Source organism: Musa acuminata, chromosome BXJ3-5 (assembly GCF_036884655.1).
Source record: "Musa acuminata AAA Group cultivar baxijiao chromosome BXJ3-5, Cavendish_Baxijiao_AAA, whole genome shotgun sequence".
Taxonomy (NCBI): domain Eukaryota; kingdom Viridiplantae; phylum Streptophyta; class Magnoliopsida; order Zingiberales; family Musaceae; genus Musa; species Musa acuminata.
Genome location: NC_088353.1, coordinates 125,290 through 148,690, shown reverse-complemented (window position 1 = coordinate 148,690; position 23,401 = coordinate 125,290). Strand labels below are relative to the sequence as shown.

Sequence of the window (23,401 nt, the reverse complement as noted above, 5' to 3'; positions counted from 1 at the left end):
GCAATCTACCAATATAGAAGCGCCAAACCTACTTATCAATCTACCTTCTTGCCTTCAGTTTACTCTGTTTTATGAATGCAAGACACACAGAAATGCCCATCTCGCTTCTCTCTCTCTCTCTCTCTCTCTCTCTCTCTCTCTCTCTCTCGTTCTGTGACAATATCTATTAATATAAGTTTTCTTGAATTGTCTCCTCCATTTTATTTAAATTGTAAGAATTGAGACTCATTGTTTGCTCTAGTTGGGAGGAGTTTTGAAGTGGCTGTATCGTTTCTGTGTAGCTCTCTTTGTAAGCAATCCATGTTTGATGCAAAGATCACTTTTCTTGGCATTGACCTCTTTCTCATTTCCAATGAAATCTGCTGAAGCCTTTAGCATTCGTGTATCCATCATCAAAACCAGTAGCCAACGCAAGTATTAGATTAGCAAAATGTTTCACTGCAAAATGCTACCCTCAACTATAGATTTCGGCAAATGGAAAGAAGGTTCTGAGAAATAAATGCTACTGAACCTAACCATAGATTGAGCTCCACAACCAAAGTAAATGGACTGTGGTGCTTCCACAACTTTTTAACATTCTGATGGAATGTTTAGCTTCAGGTATAGCAATTTAATCCCATCTATGCAACGGTAAGTTTTCTTTCTGCAGTACCTACGCATCGAGGCAAATGTCACAGATGCATGAGCGACTGGAAGATAATCCAGATTAAGTTTGTGGTAATATTTTTTTCTGTACAAGTCATGATTTGGGAACACTTTTATTGTTTAAGTGATTCACAGATTCCTGGAAACCTGAAATCATAAGCTCGATCTACAAATTTCACTGCTTTATACAGCCAATACAGCCATCCACATACTGATATCTTACCAATAAAGAAAAAGAAATGTAAAAAAGCAAGGCTCATGAGCTGCTCTTACTCCAGCTTTCCAGTGCAGGACGGAGCTCTGCGTGGATTACAATCATAGGTAAGGCTTGTGAGCTACAAGAAAAAGCAATGAGAAAAATGGTAAGTTCACCATGATCAATATATTTTTACTACCTTCGCTGGTGTCACGCGACAAGCGGGTTGCAGTGCCAAGTCCCTAAATTTATGCAAGTCAACTATATATAAAATATCTGCCCCACATTTAGTAGGCTTTCATGAGGAACATTGAAGATCACACTGTTCTCCCTGCAGATCCTCCGAAGAAAAGCATATATGTAATCAACAGCAATCTTCTTTGCAAACCCAGATTCCCTACGAGCTCTCACAATTGTATTTCCAAGAATGTGAACCACCCCAGCTTCCTTGCACCTGTTCAAGAACACTAACTCATCGCCAGTAGTCTGACTTGTCTGGCCCGACGACCTCATCAGACTGCTTCCTTGAGATTGCGCAGGTTGGATAAGATCATAAGAAGATGCATAGCTGAGATCCACATTGGAGTAAAATGTGTTTTCATTTCCATTCTCAGTGGATGTTAAGTCAATCGACTTCTCCATATGCTGTCCAAATAAGCTGTACTCATCTGAATCTGAATAGCCTTCCATCATACTTTCTAGTCGAACGAAGAGGGAGAGGCTATCAAAGAGCATCTTTTCAAAGTCATCATCTTTCTTGTGAAGATCTTTGTATCCGTATCTTGCAACACAGCGGAACATGTGGAAATTCTTTGGCCCTATCCTTTTCACAAGGAACCGTTCTTCGATTGGCACGGTGTAGACTGGGAGGTACTTGACACAGACAAAGACAACAACCGAGTGGATGGCAGGAAGGTTGGTGATGAAATGGGAAAAGATATGCGGGACCCCACTTGCCAGCTCGGTGTACACAAAACCTATTCCGGGAACCCGGACTAAGCCTAGGCTGGGGCCAAGGCCTAAAATCCAGGCCATGGACACTTTACTGTGCATCTCAAACTCATATCGCTTGACTGTGCCGTAGTGCCAGACATACATTATGATGAGAAATGCTGCAGCAATCACAAGAGGTACCCAACCACCTTGGCCTATCTTAAACAACACAGCAGACAAGTATGGGACCTCCACCAACAAGGATAGAGCCGTAAAGATGGTGATGAGAATCCAATGGCTTCGCCAGACCAAAAGCATAATTGGGATCATAAGAAATGTCGTCACCACCATAACAATCACGACAGCAGTTCCTGTTTTCATATGAAACAAAAATTTTCGTAGGTCAGAGAAAAATAGTGACTGGTACTTTAGCAAGTACTCAGGACCATATACATTTTTGTGATTGACAAACAAGTACTTCTATTATATTGCTATTGGTTAATTGAGAATGTCCATCTAATCACACAGGCGGAATGGTAGCATGATTCATCTATCGTACAATCCAATCACAAAAATTGAACACGGTTATATAGTAAGTTTAATTGACATATTGATCTTAGGCAGAAGTACAACTAGACTATGATTGAAACTTTACGGTGGGTTATGAGAACTGTCTGAATATGTGCCAACAGCAATGTGGAGGTCTTGTCTGATTAAGGAACAGTTATTGCACTATTACACTATGGCAACATATACCAGGCATAGTATACTCTAAACTGACTTTTAGATGTTTTCTTTGAGGCAACAATAGAATAGATAGGCTTTTGGTAAGTTCTGCACAACGATGCGCACATAGCAGGAATTGTCAAAGTTAAAGCAAGCTTACCATATGCATTTCCAATCTGACTTTGATTTTTGAATCCAGCAGTAACTGCTATACAGAGAATCATAAGGACCCAATTGATATCTGGAATATATATCTGACCGAGAAACTTCCTTGATGTGTGCACAACCTTGACCCTGGGAAAACAACCAAGAGCAAGAGCTTGCTTGATTATTGAAAATGTTGCAGATATGGTGGCTTGACTAGCAACAATTGCCGCTGCTGTTGCAATGATAAACATGGGCCAGTATATGCCATCTAGAACAATAAAGAAAATGTCACTACCACCCACTCGCAAAATGCGTAACAAAATAGTCAAAAGGAAAAGAAATATTTACGAAAAAGATTCAGAAGGGACCTGGAATGGACCGGTAGAAAGCATCAGACACATGCCCTGTATTACAAACGATATATGCAGCTTGCCCAGTGTATGCCAAAAGAAGACAAGGGAACACGATCGTAGTAAAAGCAATCTGCAAGAAAAGATAGTATTAGAACACCAGAAACTTGAGAGATTGGTCATGGTTACTAGATGTACCACTGATTACCTGAACAGCAAGGACAGGAAAATGACAAAGGTCAGCAAATAATGCCTCTGTCCCTGCAAAACAATGTCAGGACAGACTAAAGTCATCTCTTGTATACAATCAGAAGACATACGTAATCACGTACCTTGTGTGTCCTATGTCATAGTCTAAAAATAGCCAACCTGTTATACTGAGCAAAATTCCTCCAAGTGAGACCCAACTATCACGCTTCCCTCGCCTAATATATCGGTATATGTAAACTGGACTGAAAGCCTTGAGGACCGAGCTATCATATTTCCATATGTTCAGAGCGCCAATAACTCCAATCAACAGAAACCAGAGTAGCACAATGGGAGCAAAAAGCCATCCAACTTTATCGGTACCATAGTGTTGCATGCTAAACAAACCAACCAATATGACCACAGCAACAAGCACAACAACATCTGAAACATTGAGATATGAAGTAGGAAAGCAATTATTGATGTATGATCCAGATTTTGACAGCAAGAAGCACAAAAGTATATCAATCTAAAAGAATTTATGTGTTATTCATCACCAATCCGGAGCATGTTTATCTTCTGCTTTCAATTTAAAGGAATTTTTCAGGGTACCAGCTATTATGATTGTTACAAACTTCATCCTTAGATTACAAGAATGGGAACAGAGTAACAACCTAGAGATAATCTGCTAGGAACATATATCAAAATTTTTCCTAAGATGAAGAGCAACAAGTTTCCTCATAATCATCTATTCACATGATGGATACTCAAAGACCAGAAAAAGGAATCAGCTTCAAAGTTATAGATATACCATTACTCATTTTTGGATGGTCAACCTTTATGCCACCTGAGGCTGAAAGAACTGCAAAACATAAACAGTACAGGTAAGAAGATAACAGGTATTGTACTTAATGATCAGATTCTATATACTAGAAAAAATTGTAAAGAAAACCTATGATGGCAGGTCTGGAAAAGCATTTGCAAACATAGAATTATGCAGGGAATCTCAAATATCGTGATCTCCACAAGGCAACTCATACGTAATGACCAAAGGGTTTTCGCATCGGCAGGATGCACTTTGAAGAATTCTATGTATGCCTGATCAAAATGTTTTTCTTTCACTAAGCTTTTGGGAAAACTTTTTCTTCTATTACTACGCATTTAAGAGTGAGAAATATTCCTCTGAAAGAAGAATGAATCATCACCCTGCCTAGTTGCAATATTACAAGAATGTAACCCGAGCAAACCATTACCATCCCAAAAAGTACCATAATGCAGCAATTAATGAAGAGCGTTGTGTCAAAGATAGTGATGTTATTACGGACAAAAGTGGGGGGAAATGCCATATGAGATGCAAGCCACTCGACTTTAAATCACAAGCCAGCAGAATGATAGGAGGCAAATTAATTAAGTACTTAAATTTTATGAGAAATACGCCAACAGTCATTGCTATATGAGACAACATTCTTTTAACGAATAGGAAGAAATTAGGAATAAAAATCATTTGGCAAAAAGAATTACGATACTGCAATTAATAGGAAAAAGAAAAGATCTTAAAACAGAAGACTAAGAAAAAAAATCCTTTAGGAAAAGGACGTAAGGAAAGGAAGTTCACCAGAGATGACAGGAGTGAGGATCCCATCACCGATCGCCATACAAGTTCCAACCAGGACAAGAATAAGAAGTGCATTCTTTTTATAGGCATGTGACTCTAACCATCTCTTGACTTTTCCTGAGAGCGAATTCTCATCATATGTTTGACGACTATATGTTGTCAGTTGTTCATCAGTTCTATGTTGGTTGGGAATAGTGTTTACTTTCGCATGGCGACAAAGCAGGGAATAGAGGGCAAACGTACCACCTGCATATGACAAAGATGAATTTATAATTTATAGGGAAACATAAAATCAGTCAGAGAACAAAAACATAAAGGCATCTCTGTGTGTCCTGACGTTCTCTTTCTTATATGCATTTTCTTCATTAAAAAGGTGAATATAGGAGAGTTTCAAAAATTAGTGTCAAGCATATTTAGCAGCAATTTAAATATTGGCCATGTGATACAATTATGATCTCCGTCCCCTCAGCATAACAGTCACAAAGGACCATAACAACAGAATTTTGCTATAAAGTCGCTATGAACCAAAAGAATGGAGTGGATCAAAGCTTCTTGATGGAACTTCAACATTCTATTTGATTTGAAATCTTTCTCAATACTCTTAACAAAATTGTAGAAGGCCGAAAGTAAGATCGACTAAGATCTAAGCATCCACACGATAAAAACACATATTTAAGGACACACATCACAGAGACTATCTTGATGATAACACTTGAGTTTATACTATAGCAAAAATTTTGGGACTGTAACTTCTTGACTAGCACCAACAGTCTTACCATTAAGTATCAAAACTCAGCACGACCCCCCTCAATTCACAATGGTTCAGGAAGGAATATAATTATAAGCATCAAATGCAATACCCATTAGCATTGAGTTTTTATTGTGAAACTTGATCCATATAACTGCGACATAATATTAGTAAATCTGTATCACCAGATCTCACCAAAAAAGACACTAGATCAGATGTTTCATAATTGAAAGAATGGTCTGAGCTAGATCACCTGACCAAATGTCACTTTATTATCTCACTCTAAATTTTAGTTGCCTTATAAATTTGAGTTTATATGTCATATAAATCATCAGGTTATCTAAACAACGATCAATTTCATCACAATAATATTGTTCTCATGGATTCTCCCTGACAAAGAATTATTAAATGCTCTGATTCTGTTTGAAGGTTATCTATAACTGTGTGCTGGCCAATGACATGAAACTCTTATTTATGAACTTAAACCTTCGTCCTTTGGCAGTCATCTAAATAGGCTTGCGCACAGACTAAATAGGAGCTCAGCCTATGTTATAAAAGTTATATTCAACTGCTTTAATCGCATGCAATATTTTTCTTCATGCTGTTTCTGTTGTAATATCATCATTATTGTGTGTATACTACATAGTGTAGTCATTCAACTATTCAGGAGAGGAAGACCAACACTTCATGCCTGAATTTTGTTTATTGCAGAATATTTTTTTCATCTTTCCATATCTTTCCTTTGAACCTAAATATCCATACTTTTAGATGCATATTTTGCTTATAATGTTTCTTCAAATTTAATGAATAGTTGAACACATACTTCTGATAGTAGGCCCATTTTCACATATTTGTAAAACCATTATGATTCTTGATAAGCCATACGATGCAACAAGATTATCCAAAGTTGATATACATCTAATTGCACGTGCAGTAGTAGATATAGCAACTTCACAACTAAAAATTTCAGGGCGATATCTTACCCTGACCATTATCATTTGCCCTCAGCACAACAAACACATATTTAAGAAGCGGTATCAGTGTGAGTGAGTATATGATCAAAGAAAGAGCTCCGATTATATCTTCTGCATCTTCAACACCATGAGGAAATGTGTTATAGAACACATACAATGGTGATGTTCCCAAGTCTCCAAAGACAACCCCGAGACTCTGAAATGCTAGCCGCATGACCAAAATGGATGAGAATTTCTGCACCAAAGAACAATCAGCACCTTGATTTGCTTAGCGAACACACAGAAAGCACCATCTCAAGTGAATGGAGAAAAGCTTAATCTAAGAGAGGTGCTCCGAAGAGCTGTGTGTTTAGTTTTTATGCAAAAGAAGCAAGAAGCTTCAGACTCTCTCTAAATAGCAGTTTTTTCACAGAATAATCGACATGTCTGCAATATGGATATCTAGAAAAGAGGAATATTTTTTTTCTGAAAAAAGAATGAAAAGGGTAAAAGATAACCAGAATCCTCAAACTAAAAACCGGCAAATAAGTTCAGCATGATTTATGACCGAAAATATTAAGACCGGTTATCGATTACTACAATACCGCAAGACTTCCTAACAAATATGCATTTCTTTGGGAAAATCATGAGATATTCAACTAAGGGAAGAAATGCAAAATGATGAAAGACGATGCACGTGAATGAACGAGTACAAAAAAGATAGTAACGAAAGGGAAAACAACGTTCCCATAAAATAACTCTTCGATAAAGTATGGCAGATCCTCGGAGAAATTGAATTACACCTTTTCTCTGTACATATTTCTCAGTCTTCCAGCCTCTTCGTCCATGGGTTGGTCAAGATTCTGGTCCAATTCCCACATGCTGCCCTTGTTCGTCTCCTCATGTACAGGGCCGGACGCCATGAAACACCACCAATTTCAGCGCTACCGCCCAATGTCCTTGTTCTCTTAACTGTTCCCCCCCGCGGATCTCAATCTCCGATCTCAGCTAAAAGGAGATAGCACAAACGAGTGTATGAAACAAATCTACACGAAGAGAGTGCCCTCCTCGGTTCATCTAAAATCTCAGCTGCCCAACAAGGCCCCAAAAAAGGATTCTTTTCTGTAACTGGTGATGCATGCTGGTCTAAGATGGAGACCGAGATCATAAACCTATAGGTGGAAGGTTCTTCAAATAGACAGCGGCAAATCCGATGAAGACCGGCGGAGAAAGAACATGTAATGCACAATTTCGAAGGAAAAAGATTAGGTGAGCTCCAAAATCCAGCCTTGCGGCAGACAGGTGCCGTGGAACGCCGAGATGAAAGACGAAGACGCCTGCAGAAGGAGCGATGGAGCCGAAAGGTACCACCTTGACGAGCCCGGCGAGCTCAGACTAGGCGCGCGACGGCGAGAGGCGATAAGGTCGTCGCGGTGCGAAGGACTTGGGAGGACTGGGGTTCGTCAAGGTGGGGAGGTTGTTGGCAGCGCCGTTCCAGTGGGGACTCTGACTCAAGCCGAAGGGTTAAAGAGGCGGAGAGGAACCTCACCTGCTAGGCTGTCAGCCTAGACGATTTATAGAGAGACGCAGAGAACAAAAAAGGCGGTGCTTTTTGGTATCAATCACTTCGAACGTGTTGTTGGTCAGCTCGTCTTGGGGCAGAGAGAGGTGTTGTGGAGACAAGAACAAGTTGCATTTTGCGACCTGCGATTGATATGATGTTAGAGTTGCCACTACTGGCGTTGCATCTGAGATCCATGTGTGTGCGCCAATTAAGCTCTAAAAATGATAGCCTTTTTAGTTTTTCGTTTGAAGGAGCAACTTTTTTGCTTGGAAGGGCAATTACCATTGATTGATTGATTGATACATTGACTTGGGGAGTCACGGATCGCATCTGAGATCTGTGTCTGCCAACGACGTACCAAAAATGATAGTTTTTCCTGAAACTATATTCTACTTTTTTTTGCTGCTGCTGCTGCTGCTGATATGGACTTGTGGGAGTGGAAAAGCATTTATGCTCCTTGCCATTGGTCTGACTTTGGGCACCTGAAATGGCTGTCTGTCAATAATAATAATAATAATTATTATTATTATTATTATTATTATTTTGGAACAATGATAATGAAATCCAGAATCAAACCTGAAGTGGGTTTGAATTGCGTAGACAAATACTGGATGGATGGAAGATGATGAATTATTTTGAAGCATCAAAAGATAGATAATCTTACCACCCCCTCTCTCCTATTACGAAAGCGAACAGGAGAGTTGTTGGTTGGTGGTCTAATTAATGACCAAATAATGATTTTGTGTGTAGTGGCTGTGTGGTTTTGCTGCATTTGCACAAGCAGCAGCAACATCATCTTGTTGCTACAAGAGAAAGAAAGATTAATCGAAGCCACCAGCAGAAACATATGGACCTGATGAATCGAGAGAGTGATATAATGGTTCTTCGCTTCCTTTCCTACATTGAATAGCTTGTAAATTTACTACTAAATGAGGGATTAATTTTCACTTGACATATGCATGCATTACATACACAATTTTGTTTTACCCTAAATAATTATGTAGATTTAATTGAATGCATCCCCGCCTTCTCTCATGTCATCATCAGGTCTGTTTGCATGAGGACAACGATCGATCCTAAAAAAGAGTTCGATCTGATCTGAACTGACGATCGGATCAGCACAAGACCAGTGTGGTGGGTCCCGCCATATTATCTTTCATGTGCCCATTATAAGATATAACCCTTTTTTTTAATATATATATATATATATAATCTATTAAAAAAATATTATTTTTTTACTTTCTTATTAATTATGTATGTATGATTAAAATAAAGTAGAATGGGATGTTTGGTTGGGTATACCTTAAATTCCACACAAATAATAAATATCTATATATAATTACATGATCTATTATGGATAAATTATTGCTTTTACATGATTGTCTAAATATATTATTTTTCTAATTAGAGAGAGAGAGAGAGAAATGTGTTTGGGTTTGTACAACTAGGAATCTATGAAAACAATGAATAAATACCACAAATAATGGTTGTAGGAATACTTGTACGTACATTCCTTCCCTGATGATGTTAGAACAAAGAGAAAGAGCCAAGCTTCAATTATCATAAACAATTGTTGCATCCAACACAAATAGGAATCCCCATCGAACTTAATAATGGAGAACAAAATCTTTCATCACAATCTACTGATTTCATGTCCGAATAAAGAGCCGAGCAATTGTGGGATTACATGCAGTGCACCCAAGGCTGTGGTGGAGGGGAATTGTAGGGACTGATAACTAATTGGAAGAGGAGAAAGACATGCTTTAGAGAGAGAGAGAGAGGAGAGAGAGAGATAGAGTATTCCTTCATCATGCAGGTAGGCGGCGTATCTTTTGTGGGTTTGGCTTACACGATCGAGAGAGAGAGAGAGAGAGAGAGAGAGAGAGAGAGATGCAGGTCGGCGGCCTATCTTTTGTGGGGTTTGGCTGGTCGATCGGATAAGACCAGTTTGTGTGAGGTGGTGGTGTTGTCAACCTTGGAACCTTATGCGGACGAGAGATGGATGATCGAGGAGGAGGAGAGGAATAGAAGATGATAAGGATGAGGAAGAAATGGACAGTGGAACGTTTAAGGATCACAAAAATCAATCAATAGATTAAGATGACGGTGGGACCACATCCATCCATCCTTCCATCCATCCATCCATCATCAGCTTGCCTCATCTCTTGATTCCTTCTTCTATATGTGGACCAACCAGCCATCTCGATGAACATCATTAGATCAGCAGCATCATATTTTGTCGTCTTCTTCAATCGTATGTATGTGTATGTAGACGAGAGAGAAGAATGTCGATCGTGACAGCCCACCTCAACATTCTTATCCTTATATTCTATATTTTTATTATCTGAACAAATTATGTAATTCGATATTTTTTTTTCTTTTATCTATGAAATAATAATTTTTTGTTCTATTAAAAAAATAAAAATCAAATACAATGAATAACTAACTAACTAACTGTCTTTCTTGTTGAGCTAATACAAACTGTAAATCCTTTTTTAAATTAACCCTTAACGATTCTTCTCTCCATCTCTATATTTATGTTTACAAGAAGAAGCTCTCGAATCTCTACGTAATAAATTTTAGATTTAGTAAATATTTAGATTTCTCGTTAAAATCTTGAGATGAGATATATGACATAATTATAGCAACATATTATAATTTTATATCCATAATTCTACCAGTAATTTGAATCTCTCTAACTAAAACTAAAACGTAGTTGGAGTAATTTGAATCTCATCACAACTCATAAAATGGGTACCAAATACGAACTAAGATGGTGATGTGTGTGACATGTGGATGGAAGGTTAGGTCGATTACAAGAGCGCATATCAACTTGTGGAGATCGTGTGAGAGGGAGAAGAAGTTTGGAAGGAAGCATCCATCCAGGTGAGATGCACTTACCCTTATCGACCACGCCACGCATCTCCATTTCACAGGGCTCTCTCTCTCTCTCTCTCTCTCTTTTTATATATATATATATATATATATATATATATATATTTGTGAGTGTGACGTGAGGGTGCATGCCACATGCCACATGCCACATGCCACATGCCATTCTGTTAAAAAATAGGACCAATTGGGACCAACCTAACATTGATGACTGGAATCGGCACCCTCGAAAAAGGTCACAGCAAAGGATTCTTCGTATCAGTTTTTAGGTAGAGAGGGCATTCTCGGTCATCATCTACCAATTGATTCCACCTATTCATTCATCATCTACAATGAGATTTATATGTCCATCTATCTATCTATCTATCTATATAAGTTTAAAATTAAATCCACGACGATGAAAATTAATAATTATTGTATCATTAAAATTCATTATTAGCATGATAATAATTGATCAAATTATTGCTGAAGATTATTTATAATCAGCCTTAATCAACATAAATTTCCTTTTTTTTTTATGTTTCCTAAATATATATATTTATAATAATAATAATAATTATCTATCTAAATTTCTTCTTTCCGGTCAGAAGAAGATGATGATGATGATGATGGATTTTTTTAACTCTTGCATAGTGTTAGTTGGACCTCTTCAAAGATTTAGTCTTGAGATGTCATGAAAAACATGATTGATTGATTTCTTAAACTAAGAAAGACATCTCTAGATTAATCCTGGTTTTCAGATCTCATAGAAAACATGATTAGTCTAAGAAAGACATCCCCCCACCCACCCCCCTCTCGGATTTCTTAATCTAAGACTTGGTCTTGATATCTCAAGGAAAACATGATTGCTTTAGTGTGTTATTAATCCTATGTTTGGTCATCCTAGTCCTAATTATATATATATATATATATATATATATATATATATATAATTATTTTTAAATATTTAAAGGGACCTACGAAGCCTTCTGACAAGAGAATTGTGATGGAAATCCAATCAAATCAATCAAGTTATGATAGATACTTTGGTAGTTCACAAGTAGGCATCAACAGTTTGCAGCGAGCGAGACTGAGGAGGAGATAATGATACCTTTTGGAACTTCCAAAGGGCAATGTCTCTTATGTGCCTTCGTAGGTGTCACCTTTTGCCAACAAACGGATCGGCATTCTCCACCTACGAAAAGTAGTGTTTTTTCTCTTCCTCTCCAACCCCCCCCCCCCCCCCCCCTCTTCCCCACAAAAAGGAAAATAATAATAATAATAATAATAATAATAATAATAATAATAATAATAAGCTATCACCCACATTCAAGGGAATACTTCCGAGAGATCCTAATGAATTTAATTGGAATACTTACTTTTCTATCAGTGTAATGTAATACATCCAAGCTTGAAATGAACATAAACTTAATTCATCTATAGAATTTTAAGATCAGTAATTTAGGAAGAACACGATAAATTACAAGGTTTTAGAGATTATTAATCTGTTGATGATGGATCAGATCAGGCCCACGGCCCAATCCATAATAATTGATCTTTATAAGAGATGGAAACCCACCATTATCTACAAATAAACCACCTACGTTACTACGTTGCATGTACGAATTATGATCATATATATTCCCATAAGTTAGTTACTGATGGACTTACCACATCGTTTGTAAATTAAGATTGGATTTGGATGTCTATCTTTTCCATCACAACCACACGTATCATTAAATTGGTTCCAAAGAGTAAGAGTAGCCAAATACGAGGTTAGGACTTGTGGATACACCATAAACTTCATTAGGAAGCCAAAAGCATTAGTTAGTATGCGTATTAAACCCAGTTATTAGTTACTCACTCCTAGCATTAAATCATTCCAAGAACAACTGAATAATCATCAGTTAATTTCATACTTGATTCAGATTTGATTTTTTATTTTTATTTTTTTTAATATATAATATTGTAGGTTTTTTTTTCTCTTTATTTTCGTATTAAAACACAACTCATGATATTTTTATTTCATGGGTTTTTTTTATAAAAAAATTCACATTTTGGATTTTTTTTAATTGATGCCCTTTAATTTTTCTTTTTGAAAGGTATCCTTAATTTAAAAAAAATACATAAATTATACCTATTTTTTTTTCGTCGTTTATAACGTGTTTCGTCGTTTTCTCGATTGGGTAACGAACTCGGGTAGAGTTACGGGTACTCTTGTGCGCATGTCCCTAATCCCTCCCCTTCTTCCTCTCTCCCTCTCTCTCTGACCTCATCGACCCTTCGTCTGCCCGGGGGTTATAGCGAGATCCGGCGACGACACGGACGGCCACCAGCGTCGGAGAAGAGAATCGAGCTAGAAGTTGAGGCTGCGGTGGCGGAGTCTTTCCTTGGGGGTTTGTTTTCTCTTCTTCTTGGCATTTAATGGCCGTATCTGATCAAATCCTATCAAGATTTGACGGCATCATCGAATCCTTCTCTACATCGTCTTTTTCCTGTGCCTCCGGTGACCAGATCGGACGATGACGACCGATTTTTGCTGCAAGTCAGCTCGAAATCCCGCCATAGGTCGAGGAATCGGAGTTTCCTCCTTAGTTTGGCTTATGCTGAGAATAATCGTACTTAATCTGTGGTACATGCGAAAACAGTGTTCGAGATTCATAGGTAGTGATACGAGGCGGTGCGAAGAACATGGTTGTGCAGAAGAAGAATGCATGTCGTCTTGTATCCATTGGTTTGTGAGGACTGAACTAGGTTATCTCTTTCAACAATCCGATTAGGGAATCATAATCATTACTATCGACATCATCAAGTTCGTTATGACAAGAAATGAGTGGCCCAGTGCACAAGATTCCCGTCAATGTGGGATCTAGTGAGGCTCAATGACCACAGTCCTTCCCTGCAAGAAAAGAGTTTATTTCCACGTTTGTCGTGAAGGAGTTACGTCACCATGGCGCCAAACCTTTTTTCCTGTTACGGCGAGAAATGAATGACTGATGGAAATCCTAGCCCAACAAGGCAAAAATAATCTAAATACTCGATACACTTGTATCAAACAAATGTGTTGTTCTTTGAATTGCATCCAAAGAGGTTATTTCCTAATCTCCGTTGCATGTTCTTTTTGCAGGATATTCGCAAAAATGCAGAGCATCGGCTTTCATTGACATGAAGCCCCTCATTCGCTCCTGAACACAGACTATAGCTCTTGGGAAGAAGATCAATAAAAATGTTCTCATTGTTCTATGGACTCTGGAATTATATGTTCAGCAAGACGGAATTCCATGTTCTCATTCTTGGAGTCGACAAGGCGGGAAAGACTGTAATTCTTTTTCTTCTAACTTGGATTTTTTTGAGAATGATACATGTGACTTTTTTTCAGTAAAGATGTCTTCGAGCGGTCATCTGATTCATTTCCTTTGTACTCCGTTGAAACTTGTGGACATCTTATGGTGTTATATGGATGTTTTATGTTGGAATCCATTTTCTTTGAGTTTTGTTGTCTATATGCAGAGAGTTCTTGTGTCCATAAAACTGTTCCTTCTTTTTGCTTTCATTTGGGTTGGTTTCATAAAACTGCAAGCATATCTGAGTGGGCTTTATGAAAAGAAAAATATAATTCGTTAGGCTTTTTTAGTTTGTGAAGTTTTAATTGTTGCCAACTAGAAACTTAATTTCTGCACTGATAGTTAGCTGGACCCTTCAGTGGTATCAAATAACTTGTTCCTTAACAAGCATTCTACAGATCACTATTCAGTTGACACTCTGTTTCTTAATCGTAGACTTTGCTGGAGAAGTTGAAGTCCTTGTATTCGAATCTGGAAGGGCTTCCTCCTGATCGAATAGTTCCAACAGTTGGGCTCAATATTGGTCGAGTTGAGGCCTCAAATGCAAAACTTGTTTTCTGGGACCTGGGAGGTCAGGTGTGTTCTTTGCTTGCAAATCTAGGAATTATATAATTTAATGGCAAATTATGACATTTAATAAACCCGGAAAATGTGTCAGTTGTGATATAGATTATTCTTAGTCCAAGTTAATGAGCGATTTGACTAGGTAAGTGAAACAAAACATCCTAATTTAAATAGATTCATGGCTGTAGCTGCATCACACATTGTTCACAGTATTTCTTGTACTTTGCCAGATTTTGAAACCCAATCTCTATTTCACTCTGCATTAGCTTAAAATAAGTTATGTATATACAGTAATGATTATTTACTACAGATGCACTTGACCATGTGGAAATTGACTAGAAGGAAACATTTCTTGTGGGATGAGTTGTAATTGAATCCTTTTGCCATCCCCCAAAAGACTTTTGGTAAATTATATTTTCTTTCTATTATTTTGAACTAGTAATGAATGTAAAATATCTTCATGAAGGTTTGACTGTTATTCTTTGTTTGGGAGTATAGAATTATCTTTATGGGTTTATAAATAAATTTGTAGGCTTTATATGTGAAAATTAATTATCAGAAATTTTTAGTAACTAAACTGTAAGATAATGTATTTACTTGTTCTGGCAGATCGGACTACGTACAATTTGGGAAAAATATTATGAGGAGGCACATGCTATAGTATATGTTATAGATGCTGGTTGTCCGTCATCATTTGAAGATTCCAAATCTGCATTAGGTAAGCCCATGTCTGATGAATAAATCAATTTCATTTGATAGTTGTTAGCAAGGTTTGTTGTACCTCAATGTATCGCCCGATACGAGCTGTACATACCGGTCCAACAGAGGATTGGTATTGGCGGTATATACTAGTTTATCGGTATGTCTCACCATATCGTGGGTCAGAACATCGATATGGCTCGGTACATATCGTATTGACGATCGATTAGTACACCAGTATGGACCAGTAAGATAAATCATGATTTTTTAATTAATTTTTCTGGTCATGAAAATTGTTTATGACAAAGTTAATAGACTATTATGTTTTAGCAATCTCTAACTAGAATTTTGAAATTGCTGAACAGGAAAAGTACTTAGACATGAGGATTTGCAAGGGGCACCACTTCTGATACTAGCAAACAAGCAGGTTGCTCAATGTTGATTTCAGTACTAATATTATATTTTAATAATATTTCATATCAATTTATTTTTATTTTATTTTAAATTCCCTGAGTTGATACAAGCATATTATTTGTAAAGTACTTTGTTTTTGAGTTTCACACTGCTTTTATATGGCAAATTCAGATCATTGGCACATTTATTTTGTCCATAGGTTCATGTCATGTCTTTTTGTTTTATTTTTTATTCAATAAACTGAAAGTTGATAAAGTTTGTGCTTACTTTTGAATAGAAAAGGTGCTATGGCTTGTTGTAGGTTTAACGAAGTGTCCTATATATATATATATATATATATATATACATATATATATTTATGTATGTATGTATGTATGTATGTATATCTATATATATACTTCACAAATTCTTGAGAAACTGAAATAAAATTGTCACATGATTAGTTATTTTGATCTTGACTTAACTTCTTCCTTTTGTTTCCATGCGAATGATACACTAGGATTTTGCTGACTGCTAATTGAACAGGATCTTCCTGGAGCTGTTTCGACTGAAGAACTAGCAAGGTATTTGGATTTGAAAGAGTTAAATGAAAGGCTCTACATGATTGAAGCTGTATCTGCATATAATGGGTTAGTTGTTTGGACGTGATCCTTTTTTTTCTGTACATTGAATAGTATGGCCGTGTGCAACCAGTACCATAATGCCGTTTCTTTGGAGCTGTTTCAACTTTCAATTGCAATTTTCTTTTTTTTTTTCTGCAAAGGATGAGTGAGGCGGGTTATGATCTTACAACCAAGTGGAGATCTGACAAAGTCTGTACAAACCAAACTACCTAGCATCTTCAATTACAAAATGTTTACCAATGATTCAAAGGATTTGCTAAGTGGACTTTCTAAAGTGTAGGCCTGGAAGCTTCTTTCAGATTGTGTCACCTATAAATATGTAATACTAAGTAAGCCAAATTTACCTGTACAAATCTTCAAGAATGTAGTTTGGCTATTCGAACCATTCAGTTTGGCGGTTCTGAGTTATCATCATGCCTCAAATCCTCTTCTTTATTTTGCAGCCTCCCTCATCGTCATATCCTCTCTCTCCTTTCCTTTTCCTCTTCTTCATTCTTCACGGATTATTTTTTCTATCCCTCTTCTTTAATGTCTCCATCACCACTTTCCCATCCTCACAGTAGCCTGACATGGCAATTCCACTTCATACCACCAAACCTATGCATCTAACAGGTGAAAATTTAATTTTTGAGCCAGGTGTCAAGATGTGCCACTGTCCTCTTGCATTTTGGACTGTAAATGTATCTGCATCTAACTAGAGAAAATCTATAAAAAAATTAAGTTTCTCAGAACATGGTTGGATATTTCTATTCTGCTGACAAAAGTGTGGACATCACTGGATGTCCACATCTTTTGTCAGCAGAATAGAAATATTCTGCTTTGAGACATCATGGCCTGTTTGATTGGAAATTACTCATTTTATTGTGGACATCACTGGATGGTCCAACATCAAGGTGATGACTGTATAGGTGACGGCTACCCTTCATTGCATTTCCTTTATGTTTTATCAACAAAAGATATCTGCTCTCTTACGAGTGAAGCTTAATCTTCATAAGAAAAGTATTTAGTCACATCATTCTGTTTGATATCTGCAATATTAAATACGTTAGTATTATGCAGAACGGGAATCAAATTTGCTATCGACTGGTTAGTGGATGTGATGGAAAGAAGTAAGCGCACCGAGATGCTTAGAGTCCGTGCAGGTGTAACAGGGCATGTTTAGCAACTCATGCAACCATTGTTATGGGGCTTTAGTTTGATGTATACAGACATTTTTGGTCATTACATGTGATCTCGGAGCAAGATGTAGTTGAGCTCTTTATTCAGTCTCATGGTGGCCTATGCCCTGGCGATCTTGTCTTCCTTATTACCTGTAATGAGGCAGATAAGCTGGTTGTCCAGCTGTGGCATGGCATGTGTAAATCTGTAAAAAGTCTGAGGCTTTTTATATGTGAAGACATTTGTTTCAACATTAGAAATAAAATTATGGGCAATAGAAATGCAAGTGGGTTTTTGCTATGGTGGTTTTTTGTAAATCTGTGGTATTTGATTGTGTACCAAAGTACCAGACATGCAGATTGCTGAAGTCTTCCCAAAATTATTTTATCATTTGCCACTGTAAATTTGTTCTCTTATCTGCTGTCTGTAGTTGACAGCGTCACCAATTTAGACGTAGCAAGTGGTTAACAGTTTGTGTGTGAGAAAGATGAAAGAGAAGTGGGGGGTGGGGGGTGGGGGGGGGGGGGGGGGGGGGGGTGGGGGGTTGAGGAAGAGAAAGAAGGGAAAAGTGTGAAAGAAAAAGGGAGAAAAGGGAGAGAGAAGATAGGAGAGAAAAGAGTTTTGAAATTATAGTTTTGCTAGTAAAGTTGTTGAAAGCAAAAGAAACATTGAAATTATTTTTTAAACGAAAGGAACATTGAAATTATTTTTTTATTCATCATTTTCGTATGAATCCGTAATGCTGGTTTAAATATAAGAGGATAATATATAATTAATCTCATACTCTAATAAATAATTAGTCTCACGTTACTATATAACTAATGAAACTGAAGATTGAAAGTAGAGCATCCATTAACTTATTACATTGCAAATTGCATCCATCGACGTACTCATCATGCATACAGAAGACTGTTTTCAGTACTTGTGCTCGTACTCAAAAACTTTCTGGTAAAATCTGCTAACGCTGGAGTGAGTGAGCAGATAAGCTGTATAATGTATTGCACAGCTTTTGACATCAAATAAAAGTAGCACTGCTTTTTGGTATCGCAGCAATTGTTGAGAGTCCAATCAAAGCATCCTCCCTCCATCGTAGCAGTGTGTGGGTGGTCGGTGCATCCTCATCAAGTGGCCCCCCCGATCCCCTTTCACAATACCCCCCTCCTCCCCCTCCCTTCCAAGACAAATAATGATGTGGATTTGATTCAATTCGGTGGTTTATGGTTGGATGCCTACACCAATCATCGTAGCAGATCCCAAGTTTATGATGTAACATCTTTTCCATACCGTAAAACTAATAAATCTTAATAATGATTTGGGATCATCCCAGGAATCAGAATCACACGTGACCGCCCACATGGTGTAAGCATCCCCTCCCACCCGTACGTCAATCAGAACCCCATCATCAATTCTCGCAATCTTGCCGTCGACCATATCGCGACCGCTCGTCGATGGGCCGCAACCATCCATCCTTTAGTTTTCGCCCTTTTTTCAATGGACGGTCGTGATTTGGATTTGCAAATCGAAGAATCAAATCAAGAGTTGGAGGGAATCCTGCAAGCGATCACCCACACTTCCAATCGATTCCATTAATTGACGCTTGATTGACCGCTTCTCTACGCTTCTACCGTCCTCCATGATAAATGATATAATTATTTTATCTACGCGCTTCCGGCGTGCCACCTGCCTCCTTATTGGTGAAAGCAGTGAGCTCTCAGGTCCGGCCAAGAAGGACTCGCCAACTGTTGTCGACCACGAAACGGGTACGTTTGGGGTAGAAACGAATGATAGTGGCGTTGGCAGCAAGTGTTTGCTTCCTACTACTCTCGCTCTATTGATCCCATCGCACTGTTCTGTTAGTTTCGGTCCCTTCGAGAAGAGTGCAAAATGGCTACGGAGGCGGAGGCTGCAGCGTCGGTGGTGGGGAAGTCGGTGATGGTGGTGGGGATCGACGACAGCGAGCACAGCTTCTACGCGCTCCAATGGACCCTGCTCCACTTCTTCTCCCCCGCTGCCGGTTCCAGTTCGCCGTTTAAGCTCGTCGTCGTGAGCGCCAAGCCCACGCCCACCTCCGTCATCGGCCTCGCCGGTCCCGGTATCGGAATTTTCCTTCGCCGGCTCTGGGTTTTTCCTCCCCACTCCCCCCCCCCCCCCGCCCCCCCCGCAAACCTAAGATTTGACTACTTTTATCTTTGTGTTGTCGACCACAGGAGCCGCTGACGTGCTACCGTTTGTGGAGTCGGATCTGAGGAAGATATCGTTGCGGGTGATCGAGAAAGCCAAGGAGATCTGCACTTCCCATTCGGTAACTTCGTGGTCCTCGATTCTTCGTTAGGATTAGCTAATTTTGGCGATCGTGACTGGCCCTTGCCTGGTATTGGGTGAATTTGTGGTTGTTTCATTGTTGAAGTTTGCTGGTTTGGCGATCGTGACTGCTTTTGCTTCTTCTAGGAAAAATCCTGATGATCCCAACTTTTGCTGTTGCCAATCTCACATCTAAGCGTCGATAACGTTATTATCCCTGGATTATTGCATCACTGAGTAGGATACCTCTTTTGGATTTCTTTTGTGGGTGTCCAAACCATTGTTCTTAATTTTCATTTGACGCATAAGAAATAGCCTCTGAATGTAATTTGCATATCAAATGGCATAACAAATGCATAATTTTATTTACAGGGCTTTACTATACAATATGAATGTACTCTGTAACAGGTTAATCAAAACTTGTTCCATCATATTATAATTCCATTTTTCTTATTGTTCTTGCTTACTTCACTGGGGAATCATGCAAGTAAGTAGCTAGCAGATATTGGGGCATAGTCAGTTCAGCATTAGGAAGAAGATAATTCTTTTGGATGTGTTAAAATAATCTAATGGTGCTTTTCTCTCTGTTGGTCCAACAAGGCCCAACCTGATGTAGAGTGGCAAATAATTAGAAGTTTATCAAATGCAAATTGATGATCTTTCGCTAGTGTGCCGATAGGGTTTTGTGGGTTGTAATCCAGACAACCAGAGAATATCAGCAGTCTTAAGAGGATCTAAAAGATTATTATATTTTTGTAGTCATCAGAAGCAGTTTACTATTGAATGCTTGTGTTTAATGGAATTTTTTTCTCAAGTACAGGTGGCTGACGTTGAGTTTGAAGTGGTCGAAGGAGATGCTAGAAATGTTCTCTGCGAGGCTGTGGAAAAACACCATGCAGAAATATTGGTCGTGGGAAGCCATGGATATGGAGCGATTAAAAGGTAACAAGTTTCTACACTTATCGTTCGAGAACTCAGTCAGATGCTCGATACATTTTTCTGTCAAACAGCTCACTGTGATTGATGAACTAACATCATCTTGACCCATGTTGCGAAGAGCCTAGTCTGGATAAACCAACATCGAACTTTATACTGTATTAGGTTTTGGAGACACTTTGTGAAACTTGGGTCTAGTCCCTTGTGGGGAAATGAGATCATAGATTACTCGGGGAGGAGGCTATAGCAAATTGTGGACTAGAGTTCACTGCACACTTGTCACACTGATGCTTATTTTAGACATCACTTCGTTTAATGATTTTTAGGTCACGCTATCTAACATCACATTGCTTTTTGATAGCACTAGAAACTGATTGCTTGGTATTATAACTTGGTTGGGATATTGTCGACGACTTGTTTGGATTTGTATGAGAAAGTTGGAAGTTCAATTCTGGCTTTGCATCACCGAGAACTGACCAACATAGGTTTATTCTGGCCAAAGAAGACACATGATTTTTCCATAGTGAGACAAAGGACCATACTTAAGTCCTTATGATCTCAAGTGGCCAGCCTCTTGTTTAATCTATAAGTACTCGATAGCAAAGATTCTTCTTTGTTGTTCATCCATGATTTGTTAAACAATGCTTTAGCTTGTAACGGACTCAAATGATATCATATAATTAGAAAACTTGGACACTGAAGGGAGAAAATTTTGTTTGTACCTAATTGTAAGGGTTTTAGTTTCTAAGAGTGTTTGGACCCATACTAACATTACATATGCAAGAAAGTGCAAATTTGACAGACCAAATCCAGTTCTTTTATCATATATGCAAAAGTGAGAGAACAAGATTGCGTTCATTGTTCATTTTCAATTTCTTAACTCTACTAATCTGTACTGCATTTATACTTCCTGCAGGACTGTCTTGGGTAGCGTGAGTGATTACTGTGCACACCATGCACATTGTACCGTGATGATAGTGAAAAAGCCTAAGCCAAAGCACTAACTTATCTCAATCGTTGCAGAGATTGAACACATGTTTGGCTGTCCCATTTCACATTGTAGCAAAAAATTCTTAAGCTATGGATTGAAAGTAGAACTTCCAACTACATGACTTGATTTCTGTAAGTGTAATAAGCACTATTTGCAGGGTGCAGATTGTTTTTCTGCCTGAACCATCTGTGTCGGTTGTCTGGATGATCTATTAATTTTAGTTTAGTGTGCTTAATGCATTATTTGCAAATAATGCTTGGAATATTTGCTTTCTTTTGCAATCAGCATTCTCATTTTGCTTGGAATGGCTTCTTGTAGGGAAATAATTACATTTTCCTACATGAAGGATTTTTGGGGATGGCTATTTATTTCTTGCACACGTATCACTATACTTTTGTGGTTCTATTTCTTTATTCAGATTTGGTGATGTTAGAAGCCAATCATGTAGTTTGGGAGTCTGTCATCTCCCCCATCAGACAGGAGTTACTAACCATGGATGGTTATGCTGCTGCTGCAGCTGCTGCAGCCATCTAACGTACCTCAATAGAAGCTCAAACTTGTACATTTAGACAAGTAGAACTCCACACTCTGGGGTTATATCTCACTGTGCTGCTGGAGTGATGATGTTAACAAAATCCTATATACTGTGCTGAAAGTTCACGCAATGTTAAATCAAGCATCATCTCTGGTTGGCAGGCAAAACTAAAAATTCACTTCTCATTTAAGTTAAATGCTTATTAAAAAAAAAAAACAACTAGAAACTCCCAAACAGGCATTTATACTATACAGTGAAAAAATAAAAATAAGTTTCAAGTTTCAACCATGGACAAAACTCTTAAAGGTCATTGGGGAGCAGATAAGTTCAACTAGATCATAATTTTCTTCAAGTCTGTGATTTTGTCATCCTCAGCACTTCACTTCCTTCAGACCGTAGGCAAAGTACAGAAATGTTGGATCAGCAGCACGCTCCTTGTAATAGGCAAAGACCATACTACCATCATCATGCATGCTTTCACCAACAAAGCTGTCAAAAATATTACGGTATTGCTAATTAGGTGAGTCTAATATTTGAGGCATTGATGATACCAAAATATAAATATAGGTGAAAAGGGATTGCTACTCTACTATACAGGTTGAAGTAACAAAGTCATTAAAGGGCATGGATGCAAAATCACTTGATTGGACGAGCCCAGTGTCACAATCGTGGCACCACCCCGAGTGAGGCCCGGCCCAATTCGGCTTCATTTCAAGGAAATTTTCTGTAGGATCCTCTCCTGTCGTCTCTCCCTCTCTCACACACACACATTATATATATATATATATATATATATATATATATATATATATATATATATATATATATATATATATATATATATATATATATATATATATATATATATATATATATATATATATATATATATATATATATAT

The 23,401-nt window shown here is 38.0% G+C and overlaps 3 protein-coding genes across 4 annotated transcripts; 2 read left to right on the top strand and 1 right to left on the bottom strand.

Moving 5' to 3' along the window:
* Window positions 1–680: 680 nt before the first annotated feature.
* LOC103983716 (probable potassium transporter 11) lies at window positions 681–8,229 on the bottom strand. Of its 2 annotated transcripts, XR_671593.3 has the most exons (10): window positions 7,303–8,228; window positions 6,530–6,755; window positions 4,799–5,044; window positions 3,995–4,045; window positions 3,367–3,627; window positions 3,206–3,258; window positions 3,016–3,130; window positions 2,661–2,915; window positions 1,041–2,145; window positions 681–945 (listed from the first exon to the last, which is right to left on the bottom strand). XR_671593.3 is itself a non-coding variant. In XM_009400987.3 (9 exons), the coding sequence occupies exons 1-9, from the start codon at window positions 7,420–7,422 to the stop codon at window positions 1,103–1,105; spliced, it is 2,370 nt and encodes a 789-aa protein (XP_009399262.1). In that variant the 5' UTR covers window positions 7,423–8,229; the 3' UTR covers window positions 681–1,102. The 2 variants fall into 2 exon arrangements, 1 of the variants encoding a protein (XP_009399262.1); XM_009400987.3 differs by having other exon boundaries at window positions 681–2,145; window positions 7,303–8,229.
* Window positions 8,230–13,135: 4,906 nt separating this feature from the next.
* Window positions 13,136–18,036, top strand: LOC135638035 (uncharacterized). The gene is made up of 7 exons (XM_065150965.1): window positions 13,136–13,330; window positions 14,062–14,253; window positions 14,714–14,854; window positions 15,452–15,560; window positions 15,907–15,968; window positions 16,481–16,584; window positions 17,638–18,036. Exons 2-7 carry the CDS (start codon window positions 14,161–14,163, stop codon window positions 17,738–17,740), a joined length of 612 nt encoding a protein of 203 aa, XP_065007037.1. The 5' UTR covers window positions 13,136–13,330; window positions 14,062–14,160; the 3' UTR covers window positions 17,741–18,036.
* A 1,543-nt stretch (window positions 18,037–19,579) lies between these two features.
* On the top strand, window positions 19,580–22,228 carry LOC103983718 (universal stress protein PHOS32). The gene is made up of 4 exons (XM_009400989.3): window positions 19,580–19,828; window positions 19,944–20,038; window positions 20,858–20,979; window positions 21,890–22,228. Exons 1-4 carry the CDS (start codon window positions 19,621–19,623, stop codon window positions 21,975–21,977), a joined length of 513 nt encoding a protein of 170 aa, XP_009399264.2. The 5' UTR covers window positions 19,580–19,620; the 3' UTR covers window positions 21,978–22,228.
* The last annotated feature ends 1,173 nt before the right edge of the window (window positions 22,229–23,401 follow it).